Below are 25,357 nucleotides of genomic sequence, written 5' to 3'. Positions count from 1 at the left end.
ACATGTATAGAGGTCAGAGGCCAGCAAAAATCAATTCTCTCTTACTGCGATGTGGGTCAGGAGAATCCAAGTCAGGTCATCAAGGTTGGCAGCAAGAGTCTTGACTTCCTTAGCTCCACAGCCTCTTACACTTACAGAGAAGTCAACTTCTCTGGCTTGGAAGTCAGCCTCAGCGCAGCCACTTTGTCCCTGAGGCTTTACTTAGCCTGGACCAAACTTGTCCCTGGCCTCCCAGTATGTTTCCCCAGCAGTAAAAGCAGCCGAGACACCCTGCCTAGCTTCTCCAAGTGTTCCCATAGCAACACTGAGGTGAAGAAAATCCATTAGAAAATCTGGGAACATTTTAGATAAAGGAAAAGCCGTGCTCTCTTTCTTAACATAGGCCACCCTGAGGTTTGATTTTTTATTTTAAAGCCATGAGATCCTGGTCTTTCTTACTTGCTGACTCTCTCCCTGTCCACAGCATCAACAACTTACTGCTTTCCACTGTTTAATTAGTAAAAATAAAAACAAAAAAACAAAAACAAAAATACTAGAGCAGGCCTTAGGAGATGGCTCAGTGGGTCAAAGTGACTGCTGCACAAGCATGAGTTGGCGTCCTTAGTGCCTGTGTAAAAAGCCAGGTGCAGCGACAGGTGTCTCTAATTCTAGTACTAGAGAGGCAGAGAGACAGGAGGATCCGAGGGCCTCTTTAACCAGCAAATCTAGCAAAATGACTGAACTCCACATTCAATGAGTGAGCCAGTCTCAAAAAATACAGTGGAGAGTGACAGAAAAAGACACTCAGCATTGCGCGTGCACACACACCCACACCCCACCCCACACCCCACATTTTTCAATAAATGTCAGAAGCAGCATTTCCTGAGAAGGTGGTGGCCCCCTTGAGCGGACAGTTTGCAGTTATTCATTAATGGAATCCATGCTAGTTGTCCTCCCAGGCTAGTTTCTTTCAAAACCCCACCAAGAAAGCTAGTACTGGTAGTTCATGTGTGCACACATGTATTTGTGTATCCAGGTGCAGATACATATTTCTTGTATATATATTGTGTGCATGTACCTCCATGTATATGTGTGTATGTGTGTACATGTTCCTATATATTGATATGTGGATATACGTGTGTGTGTTCCTTTAAATATGTGCACATGTCTTCGTGTTTCTTTCTTTTTGTGTGTATGTGTGTGTTTCTATACGCACATTCATACATGGGTGTGCTTGCTTGTGTGTCTTGCCCCATGAGCAACAGGATGTTAACCAGCCTTCTTTGGATGACTGTTTCCACGCTGGCTTCAACTCTCTTCTAGACACACCCCACATTTCCCTCCCACAGGCTTTTACAGTGTTTCTCTCAAACATTATTAATTTTATCAAACAGCATACTGTCAAGATTTATGCTTCTCAACATGGCTTCAACCCAACACATCTTGTATGGATTATTTCCCAAAGTGTCTCCAGGCTCTCACAGAAACCATTGCGTGGCTCCAGCCTGGACTTGCAGTGAAGAGTCAGTTACAAGCAGATAATGAAAAACAACTGTAGCAGACATCTGCAGACTTTTTGAACATCCCAGACCCCACATAAAAGATGGAAAATGTTCAGGGAAATCAAGTGACTTACCCAACCAGACTTACCTGGTGAGTGTCACAACTAGGGCCAGAAACTAGACCTTCAGATCCCCTACAGGAATGGCTTTTACTGCCTCTCACTGCCCTTCAATATTAAGGACTCTGGAGGCCCAGTCTTCATCACTGACCCATCTTGTGTCATACCACCAGAGAGTACTCAACATCATCCTGCCAAGGTGCCCCCACAGCATCTTCCCGAGTCTCTAGTCACATGAACAAATATCCCTTTGCCTTCAACCACTTTCTATGCTCTTTGTAAACCCAAAGTATTGAAAGTATACAAATCTTCTGGGCAGAGTGGCACATGCCTGAAACCCCAGCACATGGGAGGCAGAGGAAAGATCCAAGGAAGCCTGGTCTGCATGGACATTCTACACCAGTCAGAGCTACACAGAAAAACCTTGCTTCTAAATAATTATTAGATAGATAGGAAGGTAGATAGATGATAGACAGATGATAAACAGACATGATAGACAGGTCCCTTAGAAATAGCAAGTATGGATGGTTTTCTTCCTTCTTAATTCTCATAATTCGTACTAATGATGCAGGAATATAATTTTGTTATTGGTAACATCCAATTGTGACCATTTTTACTCACAAGTTTGAAACTAACTGCAAGCACATGTGTTGAATTCATCCATCTTGGAGCATTTTAAATTGTTTATTATGATAACTTCCCTTACCCAGTCTCCACATGTGAAAGCTATGTTTGTTATTAGACCTGATGGGAAACGTCAGGAGGAGTTTGCCATTCCCTGGTGTTAACTTGAGTGTGCACTTGGGCCGGTCCATTTTCAAGAGTCAGATCAAACTTCTGAAACCTAGACTGGGCTTGATTTGATTGACTGTATTGCTGGCATAAATTTCTAACATCTTTCACACACATAAATTCTCTTCTTCTTGTCTTTAATTTGATTAGCTAATTGTTTAATTAATATTCATTATTGGCAAATGTATCCTCTTGTTAAGTTGGCAGCACTACCTGGACTGTCTATATTGATAGGCATCAATCATTAATTAATGTATTTTTCTCAGTCTTTTTTAATATCTCTCCTATCTCAACAGCTACCTTTAGCTACACTTGACATATTCAAAGGAAACAAGGATTATATCATAATGTAAATTTATCATTTTAAATAATCGTAAATTCATAAATGTATCAATAATATATTCAAACTTTTATTATATTCAAACTTGCGCCTTAGTAAACTTACATCTGCTTAGTAAGTTCAGTCTCAAACAAAAGGAAGACAGTTTGTCCTAAAATAGTCTCCTTCAGGGCATTTATGTAGCAGATCTCTATTCTGTGATATTCAGCTACAAAGTCTAGGGAGAAAAAGTCTTGTAAACTCAGAGGTGTCCCTGAAAGATGTGTGTTTCCTCAATAAAAAAAAAAGAAGAAAAAATCAGCAAGGCTCAGAACTGTTGAAAATGTGCCATCTGCGTTGCCTGTTCTCAGACGGTAACAGACCCACAAGGACACCCTCTGCACTCACAGGCAGCTTCAGTAGGGGCTCATCAGGGGGCCTGAGTAGAGTCTCCTTGATTTCATTTTCTACTATGAGTCTCTGAGATTGGATGTGTGCTTCTTCTACGTTCTGGTTTTAGCCTTTTGTATGCCTCTTTAGTCTTACTTGAATATGCGCCCTTTGACATAAGGAGCATCAGATTATTTTAGAAAGAAAAGATGTCACAGTAAAAGGGTTTCAAAGACTCAGGCAAGGCAAGCTCCTGAGCTAAACTGCCCTGGGTCTCCCTGCAAATATTCCTAAGTGGGTGCTGCAGGAGGTATCTGTATTCACAGTACTAGGGCGGGGTGATGAAAGGATCCTGGGGCTCACTAGTCTCCCAGTCTAGGGGATCAGTGAGCTCTAGGCTCAATGAAGAGACCCTGGTTCAATAAAGTGGACAGCAATGGAGGACTCACTCTCCGTACCTCTCCTCTCCTTTCCCTCCCCTCTTCCTCTTCCTTCTCTCCTCACCCTCACCCCCACCCCCACCCCCACCCCCACCCCCACCCCCACCCTCACCCCTACCCTCTGTTCTGTGATATACCATATATGACCTCAGATTCCTAATCCTCTTGGTTCCTGGGAATATAAACATGGTTTCTGTTCACTTGTTACATTTTCCCAACACGAACTTGTACCTACACTTGTAGCAATTCCCGACAAGCCTTTCTGCCACCTCTGCCCCAAACAAGAAGCACTGCAACCACAACAATCATTATGTTATTATTATCATTAAGATAAAGTTTCTCTTCAGTGAAATCCACAATTTCGGTGCATGAGTTCAGACCAAATTATCCACCTGTGAGGAGCATCACACAATCAAGATGACAGAATTTTCCCTCTCCTCACAGCAGATGCCTTCATCCTCATTTGAGTGAATTCCCAGGCCCACAGGTAACCACTGGTCTCTTCCATCACCTGTTGATGATGGTTGCTGACCAAATGAGTGACTCAAGTAGCCTAAAGTGTTTGTAACCTTGCCTAAGAACTTATCCCTGTTTAACCAATAAAAAAACCACCATACTGGGCAGAGCAGATGGAATAGGGATGGCTAAGATTCAGGGGCCTGTGGAACAGAGAGGTTCTTGGGAAAGGAAGGAGTCAGAGACCAGAAGAAGGACTGGAGGAGGAAGAGGAGGAAGGAAGCTGGTGTCATGGGTTAGGTGGAGGAGAAGCACATCACTGCCCTGGATGGAGGATTTGACCCAGATGAAGAGCACTAGCAAGTATTTGGGATCATGGATAGGAGGTAACTCAACAGAGATTATTAGAAGCAGATGGCATGGGATTGGGCTAGGGTATGGGATGCCTGCCCCAATATGGGGAGGTGCTTTAGGGGATTAATATCTGCCCTGCCCCAGATGAATCAAGGCTATTTTAAAATATAACAGGTTTCATTGATTGCTAGCAGGTTAGAAAATACCACCATAATAATAATTAGCCTAATAATACAGTAGGCCCTACTTTTAAATTAGCCATAACAATCACCCTCCAACAAATTGGCCTGAACTTGTTACATACAGGCAACCATACAGTAGATGATGTGATGGTTATTTGTCGTTTCCAAATTGACCCAATTTAGAATCACCATGGAAACATGCATCTATGAGGGTGAGGTCAGGAGACTTGAAGAAAGGCTCCTTCAGAATGCAGATGGGACCATTGACACACTAGGGTCCAGGGCTAAACAAAAAGAGGAAGAGAGCTGAGCACCTGCGTCCATATGAGTGGTTCTGTGTGTGTGTGTGTGTGTGTGTGTATGTGTGTGTGGTGTATGTATATCTATGTGCAAATGTTCACAGAGCCCAGAATATGGTGTCAGATCCCTTCGAGCTAGAGTTAAAAATGGTTGTGATCCCTCTAATGTGGGTACAGGAAACTGGGAGAACAAGAACTACTCTTAACTGCTGACCTATCTTCCTACCCTGACAATTGATTTTTGACAAGGATTTTATGTTTCTACTAATGATGAAGGAGTAATCTATGTTTGTCCCCATCCTCACCAGTGGTCTTAATCTTTTACACTTGGGACAGTTCTGGAACAGGTATGAAAACCGCATTGTGGGTTTAAAATGTATTTCTCAGGTTGCTATAGATCCAGAGACACTTTCACATTTTATTGGCCATGGTGGGGTATTTGTTCATATATGTCATGTTTTTAAGTATGCTTTTTTTCTCTGAGCATTTAGAAATTTTGTATCCTGTATCTAGACAAATTTCTGTCACATATACACACTGATGATGTGTTTCCAATTTGTAATTGGTCTTTTTCTTCCCTTCTTTCTTTTGATAAATAGCAATTGCCCCCAGACATACCAACACACACACACACACACACACACACACACACACACACACACATTTATTGAGGATGGTTTCACATCAGATGTAAATTGGGATGCTTTTAGTTCTCCTCCTCCTCCTGCAAGCACATCCTTCTGTTGGCCTTGTTTTCTCACATGTGTGCTGACAGAAGATGGTAGAGCAACAAACACACAAGACGATCATTTGTGCAGAGATAAAGACCATTGTGATTTTATAGCATTCTGGGCACTTCGCATCATGAAGTAAAAAATGGGGCCTGCAATGGACACCTTTTTTGTATTTCTCCTTCTTTTCTGAAGAGGAGTGAAGGAAAACATTTGTGAGAGGCATGTCCACATTAAAAGGTCATCACCAATTTTCCATTTTTAATAAAGGCCAATCTACCACAGCTTTGCTTATGCATACTCAATGGGACATAGGGAATTCTCTCTGTGTGTCTCTGTCTCTGTCTGTCTGTCTATCTGTCTCCCTCTCTTCTTCCTTCCCTCCCTCTGGAATTTTCTCTCTCTAGAACTCTTGCTTATTCTAACATCAAGAAGGTATTTTTTTTGCTTTCCTATGAGCTGATTTTAAAGTTTGTGCTCTAAAAACCTATATAATACATCTCAAATTCTTTTTGCATGTAGTGTGAGGTAGGGATCTAGGTTTACATCTTTTTTATTTGCTTCAGCATTATTTATTACAAAGACATTTCTTTCAAGAATAAATTACCTGGAAGATCCAAAATGGCGGCACCAATTACACACTGCATCTGATTAGATGGAAAACCAGGACTGCACAGCAACCTAAAGACCAAACTGAGAGCTACAAAACATCAGTGCTGTTGATTTCCAGGTGAGAGAGACCCATATTGTGTGGGACACGGGTACGTCCAACCCCTGGCCACACGGCTAACCCACCAAAAAATCCCGAGGGACAGCCCACATTAGCCGCCATCTTGGGATATCTGAGCAGCTTCAGGATCTCACTGCCCATCTACTGCTTGCCAGATGCTGGAAGGGGAGATAACAGGCAGAGCTGAGTCCCGGCACTGGACATAATCCAGATTAGCTGCCTCCTAAAAAAGAGGGCAGGCATCCAAGCACCTTTGAGCTCTGATCTCTCTCAGCCTCCCAGCTGCTTGCTGACCTAGCCTAGCTGGGCCACAGAGCAGATAAGCATAGCCTTGCCATCTCAAGAGGGCCTGTGGAGCTTCTGAACAGCTTGGAGTTCTGATTTCTCACAGCCCCCTTCCAGCTGCTTACCAGCCAGACCAATCTGTCACAATGAACACACTGGCAGAGCTGAAATCAGGCACCTGCCACAATCCACATTAGCCGCCATCCTAGCCATCCTACGAGCAACTTCGAGCCTTGGTCTGTCTCTGCCCACCCGCCTGAAACATACTGCTCAGACACAGCTAAGACACAAAGCAAACAGGCTGAGCAGAGACCTGCATGGGCCACAGTCTCTATTAGCTGCTATCCTGTGAGCAACTTCGGGCCTTGGTTGATCTCTGCCCACCTACCTGAAGCATACTGCTCTGACACAACTAACACACAAAGTCCTAGCTAGAGCAATAAGACAACTAAAGGAGATCAAGGGGATACAGATCAGAAAAGAAGAGGTCAAACTATCACGACTCACAGATAATATGATAGCATATATACATAAGTGGCTCCAAAAATTCTATCAAGGAACTCCTACAGCTGATAGACACCTTCAGCAAAGTGGCTGGATACAAAATCAACTAAAAAAAAAAAAAATCAATGGCCCTCCTATATACAAGTGACAAACAGGCTGAGAAAGAAGTTAGGGAAACTATACCGTACACAATAGCCACAAATAATACAAAGTATCTTGGTGTAACTCTAACCAAGAAAATGAAAGATTTGTATGAAAAAAAACTTCAAATCTTTGAAGAAGAATTTGAAGATTTCAGAGGATGGAAAGATCTCCCGTGCTCATGGATCAGGAGAATCAATATAATAAAAATGGCCATCTTACCAAAAGCAATCTACTGATTCAATGCAATTCCCATCAAAATACTTAGACATTCTTTACTGACCTTGAACGATCAACTTTCAGCTTCATATGGAAAAACAAAAAACTCACATCCTGCACAATAAAAGATCTGGAGGAATCTCCATGCTAGATCTCAAGCAGTACTATAGAGCAACAGTATTAAAAACAGCATGGTACTGGCATAGAAATAGGCTGGTTATATCTGGTGCTATCTCAGAAAACTGGGAATAGGGCTTCCTCAAGACCCAGCTGTTTCACTCCTTGGAATATACCCAGAAGATGCTCCAGCACACAACAAGAAAATTTGCTCAACCATGTTCATAGCAGCCTTATTCATAATAGCCAGAACATGGAAACAGCCTAAGTGTCCCTCAGTAGAAGAATGGATAAAGAAACTGTGGTATATATACACTATGGAATACTACTCAGCTATTAAAAACAAGGAATTCCCGAAATTTGTGGACAAATGGACTGAACTAGAAATGATCATAATGAGTGAGTTAACCCAGAAACAGAAAGAGCCAAATGGTATATACTCACTTATACCTGGACACTAGCTCAAGGGGGCATGTCCCATGAAAGTCTTCACTTACCAGGAAAGTGAGACAGAAAGGAGGACATCCTATTGGGACTCTAGATGAGAGAAGCATGGGAGAATGGGAAAGTAGAAGGATCCAGAGGGTCCTAAAAACCTACAAGAAGAACATTATGATGGGCAGATCTGTGCCCAGGGGTCCTGCTCAAACTATGGCACCAGCCAAGGACAATACATTCTCCACAGTTGAGTGGAGAGTGGGGACTGACTTTCACATGAACTCTGGTGCCCCATATTTGACTCCTGGATGGGGAGGCCTGGTGGCACTCAGAGGAAGGATAGCAGGCTACCAAGAAGAGACTTGATACCCTATACAGGGGGAAGAGGTCCCCCTCAGTCACAGTCATAGGGGAGGGGAGTAAGGGGGAAAGCGGGAGGGAGGGAGGAATGGGAAGATACAAGGGATGAGACAACAATTGTGATGCAATATGAATAAATTAATAAAATATATTTTAAAAAATTTTTAAAAGAAATAGGCTGGTTGATCAATGGAATTGAATCAAAGACCCTGAAATAAACCCATATGTTTATGGATACTTGATTTTTGACAAAGAAGCCAAATCCATGCAAAGGAAAAAATATAGCATCTTCAACAAATGGTGCTGGTCTAACTAGATGGCTACATGTAGGAAAATAAAAATAGATCCATATTTATCACCCTGCACAAAACTGAAGTCCAAAGGGATTAAAGACCTCAACATAAAACCAGACACACTAAATCTGCTAGAAGAGCTCTTTGGCACAGAAGACAACTTCCTGAACAGAACATCAACAGCTCAGGCCCTCATGGGACCTCATGAAACTGAAAAGCTTCTGTAAGGCAAAAGACACTATCAACAGAACAAAACGACAGCCTACAGACTGGGAAAAGATCTTCACCAACCCTCCATCTGACAAAGGGCTAATATCCAAAATATATAAGGAACTCAAGAAATTAAACACCACCAAACCAAATAATCAAATTTTTAAAATGGGATATAAAACTAAACAGAATTCTCAACAAAGGAATACTGAATGGCTGAGAAACACTTTTTTAAAAAATGCTCAACATCCCTAGCTATCAGGGAAATACAACTCAAAATGACTCTGAGATTCCATCTTACACCTACCTGAATGGCTAATATCAAAAACTCAGGTGACAGCACATGCTGGAGAGGATGTAAAGAAAGGGGAACACTCCTCCCTTGCCGGTGGGAGTACAAACTTGTACAACCACTTTGGAAATCAATCTGGTGTTTTCTCGGGAAATTAGGAATAACTCTACCTCAGGACCCAGCTATACCACTCCTGGGAATATACCTGAAAGATGCTCCACCATACAACAAGGACATTTGCTCAACTATGTTCATAGCAGCTTTATTTGTAATAGCCAAAATCTGGAAACAACCTAGATGTCCCTCAACCGAAGAATGGATAAAGAAACTGTGGTACATTTACACAATGGAATACTATTCAGCTGTTAAAAACAAGAAAATCTTGAAATTTGCAGGCAAGTGGATGAAACTAGAAAAGATCATCCTGAATGAGGTAACCCAGACCCAGAAAGACACGCATGGTATATACTCACTCATAAGCAGATATTAGCCACATAATATAGGATAACTACACTACAACACAGAGACTGAAACATCAACCAAGGACCATGTATGATGTGAACCTAGACCCTCTGCTCAGATGTAGTAGCACAGTCTCCTTGTGGATCCCACAAGGGAGAGGAGGGACTACTTCTGACATGCACTCTGGCCACCGAAGTTACATCACTTCCCCCTGGCATATGGCCTTGCCAGGCTACAGAGGAAGTGGTTACAGCTAATACAGACGAGACTTTATAGGCTGAGGTCAGATGTTAGGAGAGGAGGGCTCCCCTTTCTGAGGACTAAGGGAGGGAGGGGAGATAGGAAGGGGAATACAATCAGTATGTGAATAATTTAAATTGCAGAACAAGCAGGTAACTTATATTGCTAATCCCAGTATACGGGAATAGCTCTGAGACTGGCTGAGACATGGTTGTCTAGGCATAGACAATGCTCCTTGTTGGCTACAGAACCCCTTTGAATTACTATTAGATGACATTCTTCATATAGCATGAATGAAGATTTACAGATGTCTCTTTTCTGCTCATACAAAGAGCAGAAAACTGGCCTTAGTTGTTCTGTGCTCACGCACACCTTATACACTTATAATTTTAGGGCTGTATAATGCTTGTGAGGAATTAAATGCTTTCAGAACAAAAGAATCAAACACTGACATTGGATAAGACCTGACAGGATTCATTCCTTTCAGCATGCTGGACACTGACATCCTATGTCCTTCATGTTCCAGCACCAAGTGTTTCAGTTGCTGTTCCTCATTAGAACAAGACAGCTCCCAGGACAGTTTCAAAGAAAGCTTCCAATCTCAATTGAAATTGACAGCATTTCAGACTATGTCACACAGGAGTCTAATTAAGCCAGGAATTTCTCAACATTTAGAAATTGGAGCACAAATGCTATTGCTAGCTTGTTTAACCATTTCCCCCAATTTTATTTGGGCCCCTGCAAGGGTATTGTTCATCCCAAATCAGCCAGAAGAAACCTTAAGAGAACAACACCCCACTTCCTTTAAGGGGGTCAGGTAGGGCTATAGAGGGTTATTTTCAATGGGAGTTGGTTACAAGTTATTATTGGTCTTATTTAGAGGGAAAACAAGGTTAGACTCAGTGATGTCTCTCTTTTCCTTTATCTTACATTTTTAGGTTTGGAGATATGGGCTGAAAAGAAAGAAGGAGGGAATATAGAAATATATAGGTAAGATAGAACAAAAAGTAGATTAGTGAATCTATTCCTCAGCTTAATGCCTCAATTGTCACCCACAAGGTTATTTTTAATTCACTGGTATAGAATTTTGTATATAGATGCAAATGAGTTTGGTTCTAGGTACAGTAGTATAGAATTCAAATGTAAGATTATTCTTCACACACATTATGTATATTTCTACTCTAATATGAGGGATTGTACCCATATAACGCAATTATAATATAAGGTTTACCTCCAATATTTTGAAAGTGCTACTGCAGGCTGTTTAGGATAAATAAGTTATACAAGTTAATTTTTAGTTGATCAAATCATGGTCAATTACTAGTCTACATCTTAGGTGCAGCAGATAGATATGATTTTATAAAAAGATAAGGTAGGATAGTTAGATAATGTCTTCAAAAACCTCAGAAACATGCAGAATACGGCATTTAAAAATGTTTTTTATTATTTTAAAGATTCACTGATGATGAGACAGGTTAACTCCTGGCAACACCCAGCCTACCTCAAAGAGGATGATGAGCATCAAAGAACCTCCTTATGGAGATGGCTTCAACTATGGCAAACAAGCCACTGGGAAAAAATATCCTTATTTCTACCACAGACAGAATTCTGCCTAGGAAAGGGCAAGCTTGGATGCAGGCAGAGTCAACAGCCAAACTCTGCCAAGACAGGATAAGCAAGTCCTCAATAGTTCTTGCCTCACAAAAGTGTCTGTCAGATATATTGGGCCAGAAGGCTGAAGAAGATGCTCCAACATTATATAGTTTTGAGTGACTATTGAGGTAGCAAATTGCCTCTGTCGGCTTCTCATTTGGAAAGCTACTAAGCTGCACTCCCAGCATACTCAGGTAATCAAGTGTATTCCTTCTCAAGTCTCTGATGGAGTTGAAGACCAGATAGCTTAGTTTTACAATGAAGCTTAGTTGTTTAGGGGTTAAGATGTTTTTAGGTCTAGACAGATGTTTTAAGTTGATAATAACAAGATGTGATGGAGATTGGTTTACATTCAGAATTTTAGACGCACCAAGATAGGAAAGGTGTTTTCTTCAGGACTGACAAATACAAATAGGCAAAATACTAACAATGTAACACTTATATAATTCCTGATTGTGTCATGGTTCTTCTTGCTATAGGTAGTTTATTATATATATGTGTGTAATAATATAAATGTATATGTAAACAATAAAAAATGTTTAATTAATAAAAAAGATACAAAAAGTTATTTTCATCTAAAAAAAAGGAATACATTAGCTGCTGTACATTTCTGTCAGTGCTCTCTATTCTGTTCCCTTGATGTATCTGTCTTTTCTTATATCGGAGTCACATACTCTTAGAAGCTTCCTATGAACCTTGAAGTTATTAATGAGAACCCACCAGCTTCGCTCTACTATAGAACTGCTTTAGCCATCCCAGGTCTGTTGTACGTTCACATGTGTTTGGAATCAACCCATAAACAACTGTGATGACGGCACCAAAACACCTCCAAAATCAGTCTCATGGCATACCTTCTCCCCTCGCCCCCAACAAATAAAGCCTCCGATGACCCCAGTTACCATCTCAGTCTCCATGTCTGGCTTGCGTGTCCCGTGTGATTAGTAGGATTCCAGCGTAGAGTGGCTGCACAGAGCACTGCAAACATTTGGTAACAAAAACCGTAGTCATGTACTTCTGTTCTCCCAGGAGCTTTGACTACTCCAGAAAGAGCCAGGACAGGACTGAAAAAAGTGACGCTCCATGGTTTTATCTGAGGGTGGTTTTTTTATTTTGTGAAAACATTATTGCAGCATTCCAACAAAGTAAGATTCTTCCAAATTCTCGCCTTACGCATGATATATGTTCCCTTGGCAGCAGATGCCTCCTTCTGAGCCCCTAGCCGTCTACCTACATGTGGAAATTAGTCCAACTAAAGAGTAATCACAGCTTTAGTCAATACTGGCAGCATGTGATAATGAATTCATCTTACTGGCCTTACCAGCTTGACACATGAGGTTTCTTTCCCGTTAATGCAAAGTACAGTGTCTGGCAACAATCTTAATGCAAATTAATTATTGCTTATCTATTTTGCCTTTGGGCAAATATTGCTCAAGTCACTTCACATTTTTGAAAAATGAAAACATTGCTACTTAAAAACTGCATGGTAAGTCATAATATCATTGAGTGCTCATTCAACACTTGATGTTGCCCAATTAGCATCTGAAGAAACTAACCCGTAGGACATCATTTTATCCTCTCATAAGCCCTTTAAGGTGACTCAGAGAAGCAAGAAAATCACCCAAGGTCTTGGGTTTCTCAATGAAGAAGCCAAGTATGAACCCTCATTTATCTGGATCAAAAATGGGACAGAAAATTAAGTTTAAAAGCAATATACAAATATATATGAAGTGCACTAAAAAAGACAACACTAGCATACAGAAGCCCACTAACGGTTATATATGGTATTATTAGTCTGTATGTGAGTGTATAATTTTAATTTTCCTGCAGTGAATGTGCCTTACTGTAACAACGTGAATTTTCCTACAATCTCTATCTATAATTGTTTGACTCTTCCAAGCTTAGCAATGTCAGTAAAAAGTGAAGAAACAGAGTTGGTACATGGCCTAAGAAAAAGCTAATCCCAGTGCAGGAGCCAGAGAAATTAGCAATATGGTGGTAAAGCCCAATATGGCCCAGAAGTCATGACCTTAGCCAGACGTGCCAGCATAAACCTGACACCTGACTTCTCCGCCTACATGACATCCCTTGCCTGCTTACTGGTCCTGATGACAGATTCTGATGCTTGGCCTTGGGTCCTGTATTCAGGCCTATCTTTGCCACAGTGTTATCCATACCCAAGTCACAGCAGCTCACCCCCTACACCCAAAAGTCAGATGGCTTCTGTCCAGAAACCATCATTAGTGTAGCTTCTCTTTACCCCCTTGTAACTACATAAAGGTACCAGTCGAAGCCTTTGCCACTTCCCACGGCCAGGATTCATCCCAGCGTATCCCGGTGGGCTGACTTTGCACAGTCCCTCGCTTAGCTATTCCACATTAGCTCTGGCTAGATGGGTGGACACTCGAAAGGCAGAGAATGTCTCCTACTTCTCTTGAGTTATGCAGTTCTGTTCTCCCAGGCTTTGTTTCTGCCTCATCACAACAGAAACACAGGGTAGGGTGGAGCTTTACCCCATTTGGGCTATGGAATCAGTCAGGAATAGTTTGACATTTTGCCTCTGTTCCTTCTAGCATTTAACTATAGATACGTTAACCCTTTTCTCTAATCATTAGCCCCATGGCCTGTGGCCTGCCAAATAGAGAATAGTGTTTATCTTATGATATTCCTAGGAGTTTGGTTGGTTGGTTGGTTGGTTTGGCTTGTTTGTTTTTGAGACAATACTTTGTCATGAAGTCCAAAGTAGCCTTGAGTTTTTTATCCTCCTGCCTCTCTGATGCTGAGATTACTGGGGTACTCGTGCGTATCACCATGCCCAGTTTTACAGCATATCGTATAACATATGAAAAACACTTGCAGCTCTCTAATGCTTGTGGCCTATTTCTCTGGTCAGTCTGTCATGTCCACACCCCACCCTCACCCCATCTCCATTCTGATCCTTTCCAGAGTCCACGAGACTCAGTCCTTGAACCTCCTTTTCTCTGTCAATACGTTTGGGGCTCCATCCAGCTTTGCAGCACTTAATTCACCCTTGTACTCATGGTTTCCCGCATCCTATCCCTATACATCCCAAATTTCTGATTATAGCTAAAGACGACCTCCTGACTTAACATCAAGCCAAGCACAGAATAGTCTTCATGCTTCTCTCCCCCTTGTGTCCATCCATCTGTGGATCCTTCTACTTTTTCAATAGGATTTCAGATGAAGCTCTAATTCAGTCACTGACTAAGATCAGTCTGATCCTGGCCAGCACCAGCTCTCTCAGGGGACTGAAATGTCCCCTCAACTCATTTCCTTTTCAGTCGTGCCCTTTGTAGAGTCTCAAGCCCAGCAGTTAGGAAGGCTCCTGGTAAAATATCAGATCATGCCCTACTCCACTCAGTCCTTCTAGAAGCTCCCCATCTTATTCACTCTGAGAAACACCAAACTCCTATAAGGCCCTTCGCTGCCACATAACCCACTTCATCCCTGGCTCATCAATGCTTCCTTCTCTCCACTCACAGCTCGCCTCCCCATTGAGCATCATGGTCCTCCTTTGGGATTCCCACTCCATATACCTGTTTATTATCCCAGCCTCCACCCAGTCCACCCCTGACCCTTCAGGCATTTCTCCAGACCACCCAATTGTGAGGTCTCCATCTGTTGTCCTTCTATTTGTCCCAGTGCTTTCCCATGCTTGACTTTTAAGAATTCAGTTAGTATGAGCATATCATCTAAAAATTACTATTTTGACTATTTTTAAGTATCCAGCCCTGTGGCATTAAGTATACTTACAATGCTCTGAAGCCAACCTCATCCATCTCTAGAACTTTTTAATTTTCCCAAAGTGACAATCCAAACTTGTTTAAAAATCTCCTCATTCTTCTTTTCCCCAGCCCATGATAACCACTGTTCTAACCTCTCATCTCCCTGAATCTGATAACTACACACGTTTCACATAGAGTAAATGTCCTCTTGTGACATCCTCTTTCTATTTACTGTAATGTCTACAAGAGTCGTCCAGGTGACAGGTGTCCAGTTTCCCTTACTTTTAAAAACTGTTGTTTTCATTGCATGCCTCGTTGTGTTCATTCTTCTCTGCCGACAGGGATTAGCTATTGTGCTCAGCTGTACTGTTAATGTGGTGTGACGGTAGATGTCCCTTGTCAGCTTGCTTGAGTCTGGGATCAACTAGAGAGCAAGCTTCAGAGTGAGTCTGTGGGGGGCATTTCCTGGAAGAATTAACTGATAAGCAGCAGTACCTTCTAGAAGCAGCCTCACACGAGGAAGTCCCAAAGAAAGCCTTGTTCCTCCAAAGAACTCTGACCAAACTACACATATATACACATACATGCATACATACATACATACATACATACATACATACATACACAAATCGCTGCCTGACTCTACTTTCACTTTTTGTGGCATATAGTAAGAAATGAGATTTCTATAGTGTGTGATTTAATTTTTAAATAAATGTTTAATTTTTAAGGAAATACCACTAAACAGAGGCTAGATGACGTCACATTCTCACCCCAGCACCAGAAATACCTAAGGGTCCACATTTTCCCATCCTTGAAGGATTGTCTCACCTTTTTATTTTTAAATAGGCAACAGTGTTAAAGGGAGGAAAGGGACATGTATCTCACTGAAGGGTTGGTCTTCAACTCCCTAATGATTAGTGATACCAGGCATCATTCAGTACATTAATTGATCATTTGTATATTTTAACTAAGGAAAGGTTTTTTTCAAGGCCTTTGGCCATTTTAAAATAAACTGTCATTGTTTTCTACATATAAGATCATGTCATCAGTTATTTAGCACACCTGTTTGTAGTTGAGTTGCAGGAGTTCTTTACATTTTGTGGATATCTTAGGAATGTGATTTGCAAGTATTTTGCCCTATGCCGTGGCCTGTCTCTTCACTCTGGTGCCAGTGTTCCTTTAGTCCACCTGTGCTGCTATCACAGAACATCTGGGAGTGGGTAATTTATAAAGACTAGAAGTTCATTTCTTATAGTTATAGTTATGGGGCCAGTTCAAGGCTGACATCCAAGCATCCTGCTAAATCATCCATGGTGGGAGGCAAAATCCAAAATGCACCTTTATGAAGAACCAATTCCCATAGCCAACCAAACTTGAGACAACGGCACTAACCTTTCGATGGGAGCTATCATGGCTCTTCTTGGTTGCCAACCCTACTACGTCTTAAATTGACAAAAACCCAAGCAGCTGGGTACACCTGTGAGGGAATTTTTCTTAACTAAATCATTTGAAGTGTGCCAATCCACCTTTAACCTGGGCCACACCTTCTGGCCTCCCTTCTAAAATATAAGCTCCACAAATACCTAATTTACTTTCTCCCCCTTGGCATCTAGCTCACAGTAGGAGCTAATAAATGACTGTTAAAAGAGTGAATCACCTCATCTGGCACATAGAAAGGACCTAACAATAGTAATAAGTAATAATTATTGTTACCTTTTACACAACACTTTACTGCAAAAGCGGTAATTAAGTTTTCAAATAAAAAGATTTTATGTATGAAGAACGGCTGCAGTATCAAGAAATAAACAGCACCATGACTGCAGCTGCCATGGAGTCCCTTGGCAGGCAACCCACTCCCTGGCAGGCTCTTTGAAGAAATCTCTGTGGTCCTCACAGATGACAACACACTTCGGGTGCCAAGCTATACAGAGGGACTTCTATAAACAGTCCACTCCATCCTGTCATCTCTGCTCAACTCTTCCACAGTCTCCCATGGGGCTGGCCTGGCCAGAATGCTGGCCAAGTGGCCAGTATCCAAGTCCATGGAGCTGGAGCTAGGACAAAGACTCCTGCCAAAAGCAGCATAAAGACCGAGATCCAAGATCTAGGGCAGGCTGTCACAGCCTGTGAGGAAAAGCCAGAGTTCCAGGACGAACAGAAGCCAGAAAGAAAGAAAAAAGTGAAGACAAATCCAAGGCCAAAGAGAAAAGAGCTCAGAGAGAGCAAGTTAGACAGCACAGCAATGGAACAGGAGATGGCTTCTCTGTCACGAGCCTTGTGACCAATAGGAACTGGCTTGGTGTTGGGTCCCTGCCAGGACGGAGTGTTGTGAAGGACCAAAGACAGACTGACTTCCTTGACTTCTTGACGTAGTTCCTACTCAGCTAGAGTTTTGCAATGCATTCCTACCTTCCTGGGAAAGTCTTATGTCCCAGGGGTTATCAGGAAAAGTCTCTGTTCTTAAGCCACCTTTCGAGGTGAGGTGGTCAGACCTTAGATTGTCACTACACCCTAGCGCTAATCACCAACCTGCTTCTCTCTAAATACAAAGAACCCAAAAGTGGGTTTCCTGTGAGCACATCAAAAATTCTGATCAAAACATTATGTCGTTAGAATAAAGAGAGGTATCAGGCCGTCGGTCTTCTGCCAATTCCTCTCCACGCTGCTGACAGTGGGCTTCCTGGAACCCATGGATGAGTTAAACCAGTGTTTCTTAGACTTCAAGGTTCCTGAGCCTCTTTACACTTAAAAACTACTGAGAGGCCAGTGAGATGGCTCAGTGGGTAAATGTGCTTGCCACCAAGCCTGATGACCAGACGTTGGTCCTCAGGACAAACATGGTGGAAGAAAAGAACCTATTCTCACAAGTTGCCCTGCTCGCTACACTCATGCTGTGGCACATGTGTGTACACACACACACACACACACACACACACACACACACACACACACACACACACACCAGATACGTAAGTAAATAAATAAATATAAAAAGAAGAAAAACTATGAGTAATGCCAAGGAGCTTTTCTCTGTGGTTATATCTAGCAATTTACCATATTGGTAATTAGAACAGGAAAAAAAAACGGTACTTTATTCATTGTAAATAACAACAAACTCATAAAGTAAGTAATAGTGTCATGAAAATAAACACAATTTTCAAAAATAAAAAAATGTCTGACTATTTGGCCTAATTAAAGCCACCTGGGTTTTCATATCTGCCTTTGCTGTGAGGTACCACTTGGGTTAGCTTGTCATAAAACTCCCGTATCACACACATAGAAGTGGGCATTTACTTTTCATGTAGCATCTGCAGCCACCTCAGAGATGTCCATGGATCTTCAGGCCACACTTGAGGACCACTGGTCTAGGCCATGGGATTACTGCCAAGGTCCTGCCCCTGCAGACTATTGGGATGATGATAGCACAGGGTCTTATGAAAAGTTTTCTCTCCATCTCAGGAGAGATGTGTAGGTAAGGAGGAGTCATGGGGTGGGTATTTCATTGTCCGAGAATTTGTCCCCAGCCAGTCCCGTACACAGCCAAGAACAGTCTGACCCCAACTGCTTTCTTCCTAGGAGAAGAAAATGTTAAGTTAGAATGTTCCTATGAGACATCCCTGAGCCATGATTGGGAAAGAGACCAACTGATAAATGGAAACAATTTGGGGGGATACCACAAGGGTCCCAGGAGGAAAGCACAGTATAGCAGTATTAAACCTCTCCGAGTCACATGGTAGACTTAAATGCTAATTTCACTTGTCAGAGCAAAAGTCCAGACAGAAGAATTTTTTATTGAAAATATATTTTTTACCTACAATATATTTTGATTACAGTTTCCCTTCTCCCAACTTCTTCCCACCCACCGAGATCTACACTTTCTTTCTCTCATTAGAAAACAAACAAGCATCTAAATAATAACAACAACAATAAAACAAACTAGATTAGGACAAAACAAAGAAACAAGTGGGGATGAGAGCGAGCCAGGGCTTGAGAAATGGTTCAGTGGCTAAGAACACTGGTTGCTTTTCCAGAGGCCCTGAGTTCAATGCCCAACACCTGTGTGGTGGCTCAGAACCATCTATAATGTAATCTAATGCCCTCTTCTGTCCTGAAGATGTATACAGGAAGACAGAACACTCACATACATAAATAAAGAAGTCTTTAAGTAGAATGATTTTTGGCTGGGTGATGGTAGCACACACCTTTTATCCCAGCACTCAGGAGGCAAAGCTTCTGTGTGTTCAAGGCCAGCCTAGTCTACAGAGTGAGTTCCCAGGAAGTCCAGGACTACACAGAGAAACCCTGTCTGGGAAAAAAGCCAAAGAAACTCATACAAATGCAGAAACACACACATTTGTGCACACAGAGGAATCTCATTAAAAAACACAAAATTGGAAAACATACCATATAAGCAAAAGACCTATAATGACCTCCAGCTGACTTTAATATATAGTACCATCAGACTAATATCTAGTACCATCAGACTAATATCTAGTACCATCAGACTAAAGCATCTAGGAAGTCAATGACTAGTTCCATATACAATTGACTCAATTTTTAGCTTCAAGTTTTTTACCTATACTTGGGAACACCATGAACAATATCACAAATATTTAGCACAATTATCCATTTACCCATTACACAATTACCCACAGTTCTTTGTGCTGTGGCTGCAAATTCTGTTTGTGCTGTCATTCTTTATTGTAATGATGGTATAGACCAAAGGTTCTCAACCTGTGGGTCATGACTCCTTTGGCAAACTCCCATCTCATTTATATCTAATGTAAATGAAAACATTTACATTGTGAATTATAACAGTAGCAACAAACTGATTTGATGGTTGGGGGTCACCACAACATGAGGAACTCAATCAAAGGGTCACAGGGTTAGGAAGGTTGAGAACCGCAGCTCTAGATCATCAGTCTATATCGCCTGCCAGGGACAAGCATCCAAAGATGCTGCCACACACATGTCCAGGATCCTGTAGTAGCTATTTTTCTTCTACTGTGACAAAATACCTGACAGAAACAACCTAAAGGAAAGATTTATTTGGCTCATTCCATTGTGGCAGCAAAAAACAAAACAAAACAAACAAAAAACAAAAAACACGGCAGAGTTCATGGTGGCAAGAATTAGTGGTGGAGGCTCCCCAGTAGGTCAGGAACCAGAGAGAACAGGACTGGAAGAGGGTCAGGTTGTAACCCCTCAAGGCTTACCCCCAGCAGCCTATGTCTACCACCTAGGTTCTGGGTCCCAAAGGTTTCATAACTTCCCAAAACAAGACTACCAGTTATCAGAGGCCAAGGATTCAGGTACATGAACCCATAGGAACATTCCACACCGGAACTGTAACAGCTCCAACGGAAGGAACCAAAGCTCCCATCCCACCATCCCACTTCTGCTGCAAAGCAGACAATCACACTGAGGTTTTAATCTCCTCATCAGGATACAAAGAGTCAGAAGTTCCTCCACCTAGGACCCAATCTTAGAATTGCCAGGGGAGCAAGAAACCAATACTAGAAACCATTTTAGGAGGTGCCAGTAAAGCATGAAATGATAATGACGTTCATGCTGTGTACCTTATGTATTTCTATGTGTACATATAGATGTGTGTGTGTGTGTGTGTGTGTGTGTGTGTGTGTGTGACAGAGAGAGAGAGACAGACAGATAGACAGAGAGACAGAGAGGGACAGAGAGAAACAGAGATAGAGAGAGACAGAGAGAGAGAGAGAGAGAGAGAGAGAGAGAGAGAAAGCCACACAGGGGGTGGGGGGGGAGGGGGGGGGGGGAAAGGGAGAGGGAGAGGGAGAAAGACTCACAGATACACAGAGAAATACAGAGAGAGATAAAGAAAGACATACACAAAGAAAGTGACACACAGGTGCACACACAAAAGGGGGGGGGGGAGAAATACATACACATTCACACAGATTTCAGTTGGTCTCAGATGTTTTTCCCTTCAAGATTACTGAAACATTTCATCTTTCAGAGAAGCCCCAGAGTGAAATTATTTTTGATGGCTTGTTCTTGGCTTATGAACTGTCAGTGGAGACCTACAACAAGTAAGGTTCCCTACTTGTCTGTGCCTGGAGACATCGTCATCACACATGCACTCTGCCTCTGAGCTCACTGGCTCACCCCGGAAAGTTAACGACACCATGGTACAGGGGCCAGCGAGAGATGGGAAGGTCTGGTGTGCTTTCTGAGTGGGGGGCACAGCAGTGACTCAGCATTTTTTACTGAGAGCCAGAATGAATCCTACGTACAACACTTCTAGGACTCTGGGATGTGGACAGCTTGCTCAGCTGCCTAAGGGTGGAATCTGAGAACCTTCAAACACAGATGTCCTGCCAGGTCTCATGACATTTGTCCAATGAGATGAGCCTGCTGTACTGACAACCTCCTTGCTTTTCTTCCATTTTTCGTTGGGTTTTTTTTTGTTTTGTTTTGTTTTGTTTTGTTTTGTTTTGCTGATTCACTCAGAGAGAGAAGGCAAATGTGTCAAAATAATAGCAGGTGAAGCCGAAGGATCCTCAAGAGCTAATCGTGCACCTCATGGAGGAATTGTATCCATTGATCCAGGACAGAAAGTGGTCCGGACTACCCAAGGCCACTAGGAGAGTTACAAAGCCAGGAAGACACCTGAATCCACAGTTTAAAATGCTACACTAGGAATTTGATTGCAAAGGCTAATCCTCCAGATTCAACAGGTAGGAAAGCTCATTAAAGGATCAACTTTCACATCAGTGTCTTGAGTACTGACATTAGTGTAAGCCTTAGATATAATGGGCTGTTATGGGAGCAGAGGGCTGGTCTCATGCCAAGAATTTACCTTCCTACCAGCCCCACAGAGAATGACTAAATGATGCTCTGGTGGCAAGGTTGGAAACAAACAGAGCTCCCCCATAGGCTCATATGTTTGAATGCTTAGTCCCAGGTTGGTGGAACTCTCTGGAAAGGATCAGAAGATATGCCCTTGTTGGAGGAAGTGTATCACTGCGGGACAGGCTTTGAGGTTTCAAAAGCCTTTCCCAGTTATCTTTCTCTGCCTCATGGTTGTGAATCAAGATGTGAGCTCTCAGCTACTGCTCCAGTACCATCTGCCATGCTCCCGACCATGATGGTCCTGGACTCTAACCCTCTGCAGCCATGAGCCCCAAATTAAATGTTTCCTTTTATAAAATACCATAAGTCATAGTTTTTTGCCACAGCAACAGAAAAACAACCACCACATGGAGTTTAGTTGTACTCACAGCTCTAGGTGTACATGGATTGGTCTTTTATTAGCTTTAAAATCTTAATAAGCCAGGAGCAGTGGCACACGAATCCCAGCACTCTGGGAGGTAGAGACAGGCAGATCTCCATGAGTTCAGGGCCAACCTGGACTACAGAGCTAGTTCCAAGACAGCCAGAACTACACAGAGAAACCCTGTCTCTAAAAAAAAAACAAAACAAAAATCTTGAGTAATGGCTGTAATGAAATGTGGGCTTGTTTGTTCAGCCTCCCGCTCTGTTATGCACGGGTTGTCTTTTCCAAGTAAACGTCTTTCCACATGATCTCCACTGAAGGGCAGTGTCATCAGTTCCAAGGTTGCTGATGTGCTTTAAGGGAAAGTAATATTTCGTCACCCAAATTCCCTCCTGAGATGTCGGAGGCAGCTCTTACGTTTCCTCAGGACAGTCACTGATAGGCAGGGAGTTGGGGGACTTAGTCTCATTTCGATCTGAGCCCTACTCCAGCTTTGGCTTCATGAGAAAAAGTATTTCTGGGAGCTACAGAGGGGAGGACCCCATCTCTCTATCTTCGGTTCCTCCCCCGAGACATCCCTGGGCTGGAAAAGGCTGAGCTTTCTCTAAGGCACTGTCGGCTCTCAGCCAGCTCCCATCATACAGACCACCCTAGTCCCGTCCCCTCCCTGTGACTCTTTTCTGAAAGGAAAGTACATTTGTCCTGTGTGAAGTTTTAAGGAAGCTGTTGAGATGGGTGAAATGGAAAGAGAAGTTACTTCTACTAAAATGCACAGTTCATTTCATCACCTTTCTCTCTATGCTCCTTTATCACGAGGCTAACCTGACTAAAATAGTATCCACGAAATAAAAAATGGCAGTTTTTAGATGACCAAGACTCATAAACTCCAGACAGGTTTTTAAATGTTTCAAATATTTTTAAAAGAGTTGTGTATCATTTGTCAGCAATTTTTATTCGATAACCCAAGTTATATCAGTTTTATGAATGGACATTTTTATTACTTCTGTGATTCTTTTATTCTCTAGTCTGTAAGCTTGGAGGAGTAAATATGTGGTCCAGGAAAACTGATCCAGTCTGGGGTGTGAGGCAGAAAGGGGGCTCCAGAAGACACTGATTTACAATGATTTTCTTAGTGTGCTTCGGGCTATGACTAATGAGCTGACACAAAGTCACAAAAGAAAACAAAACAAAACATGCCTTGCTTTCTCACAGGCATACACACCTGCAGGCAGATATTTTTGCACACACAGACACATTTGCACACACATCCCTGCAAAAATGATGATGATGTCACTTACCTGTTCCTGGAGTGCATGCTTTAGCAGAGGGTGAGTCACCACAAACTTCACTCGCTGATTTGTCAAAGCTCTCATTTCATCCAAACTCAAATCATACCTGTACAGAACAGAAAGGACACGGCCATTAGGACATTGAGGTGGTGGTGACCCTGAGTCCAGTCTGTCCGTTGCCAGCCCCAAATGCAGAGCTCTGAGAAAACAGATTTTTTGGCCTGTGTAAACAACACCTGAGATTGGCTGGAAGGAGAAAGGGGAGGATTTCCTGATAAGATCTTGTTAAAATAAGGCTGTAGCTCCTTCTCCTCTACAGAGCTGTAGAGATCGAAGACACTTTCAAAGTCTGGGATGGCCGCAAGGGCAGCATCTGTGGAGACAGGGTTAGATGGTAGAACACGGGGGTGTATGGAGTGGACTGTGGTCGTGTGAGAGGAACTGTTCAGCCAACTTAGTGCAGTCTGGTTCCACTGCCTGTGGATGAGGTTCAGAGTCCCCTGGGGAGCTATTCTACTTGCAGACTGTTCAGGCAGATAACTGGGCACGACACGGTCCTTGTAGAGTCAAAACTATCCTTACCCAACGAGAACCACCCACCTTTCTCCTATCCCACCCACATCCTGTCGTAACTGTGGCAAACGCCTAGGCTATGCCATAAATGAGTCCCCAATGCACCTTTCCTTCCCCGGCTCCTATCTCAGGTTTCATCTGGCCTGCCTGGACTTTGGAGGTATCTTTCACCATTCACCCAATGTGCTTGTCCTTCGTGGGTCTTTGCCTCCACTCAGCCTCTGGCATTTCCAGCTCCATCTTGATGTCTACTCAACACACCTGAATCTAGGAGGAGAGGTTTATCTCTGTCACCTAAATATGTCCACGCAAATTGAAGCCTAGAAGAGTCTCATGCAGGAGTGCCACTAGCCTCTGTCACTGTTGGTGTAATGGCAAGGCCAAGATGAGTCAGACACTAGACCATTATTAGAGTCGTGACCTTAAAACAAGCCCCAATGGCATATTACAATAAAAAAAAAAAAAAAAAAAAAAAAAAAAAAAAAAAAAAAGGCCAGTTCTCTTGGAGCAAATAGGACAAACTGACACTAAAGAAATACAAGTTGTAGCCAGGCGTGGTGGTGCACGCCTTTAATCCCAGCACTTGGGAGGCAGAGGCAAGCAGATCGCTGTGAGTTCAAGGCCAACCTGGTCTACAAAGCAAGTCCAGGATAGCCAAGGCTACACAGAGAAACCCTGTCTCAAAAAAAAAAAAAAGAAAGAAAGAAAGAAAGAAAGAAAGAAATACAAGTTGTTTTTTAAAGCATTACATAGAAACTGTGTAACTGAAAAATATGGCAGCCAAAATTGATTTAAAAAATAAAAACACCGGGGCTGGAGTGATGGCTCAGTGGTTAAGAGCACTGCCTGCTCTTCCAAAGGACCCAGGTTCAATTCCTAGCACCCACATGGCAGCTCACAACTGTCTTTAACTCTAAGATCTGACATCCTCACACCAATGCACATAATTTAAAAAGTAAATAAAATATTTAAAAATAAAATAAAAAATAAAAACAC

At 42.3% G+C, this 25,357-nt stretch overlaps 1 protein-coding gene across 1 annotated transcript in view; it reads right to left on the bottom strand.

The window, feature by feature from the left end:
- Acoxl (acyl-CoA oxidase like) overlaps window positions 1–5,194 on the bottom strand; it is a 257,256-nt gene extending 252,062 nt beyond the window's left edge. Inside the window, 2 exon segments of the mRNA XM_051144918.1 lie at window positions 2,838–2,949; window positions 5,059–5,194. Coding sequence (XP_051000875.1) covers window positions 2,838–2,949; window positions 5,059–5,194 — 248 coding nt within the window.
- Window positions 5,195–25,357: the final 20,163 nt, after the last annotated feature.

The sequence above is a fragment of the Acomys russatus genome, chromosome 4, assembly GCF_903995435.1.
Source record: "Acomys russatus chromosome 4, mAcoRus1.1, whole genome shotgun sequence".
NCBI lineage: Eukaryota > Metazoa > Chordata > Mammalia > Rodentia > Muridae > Acomys > Acomys russatus.
Note: the sequence above shows the minus strand (reverse complement) of the source record. Positions and strands in the feature narration are given on the sequence as shown.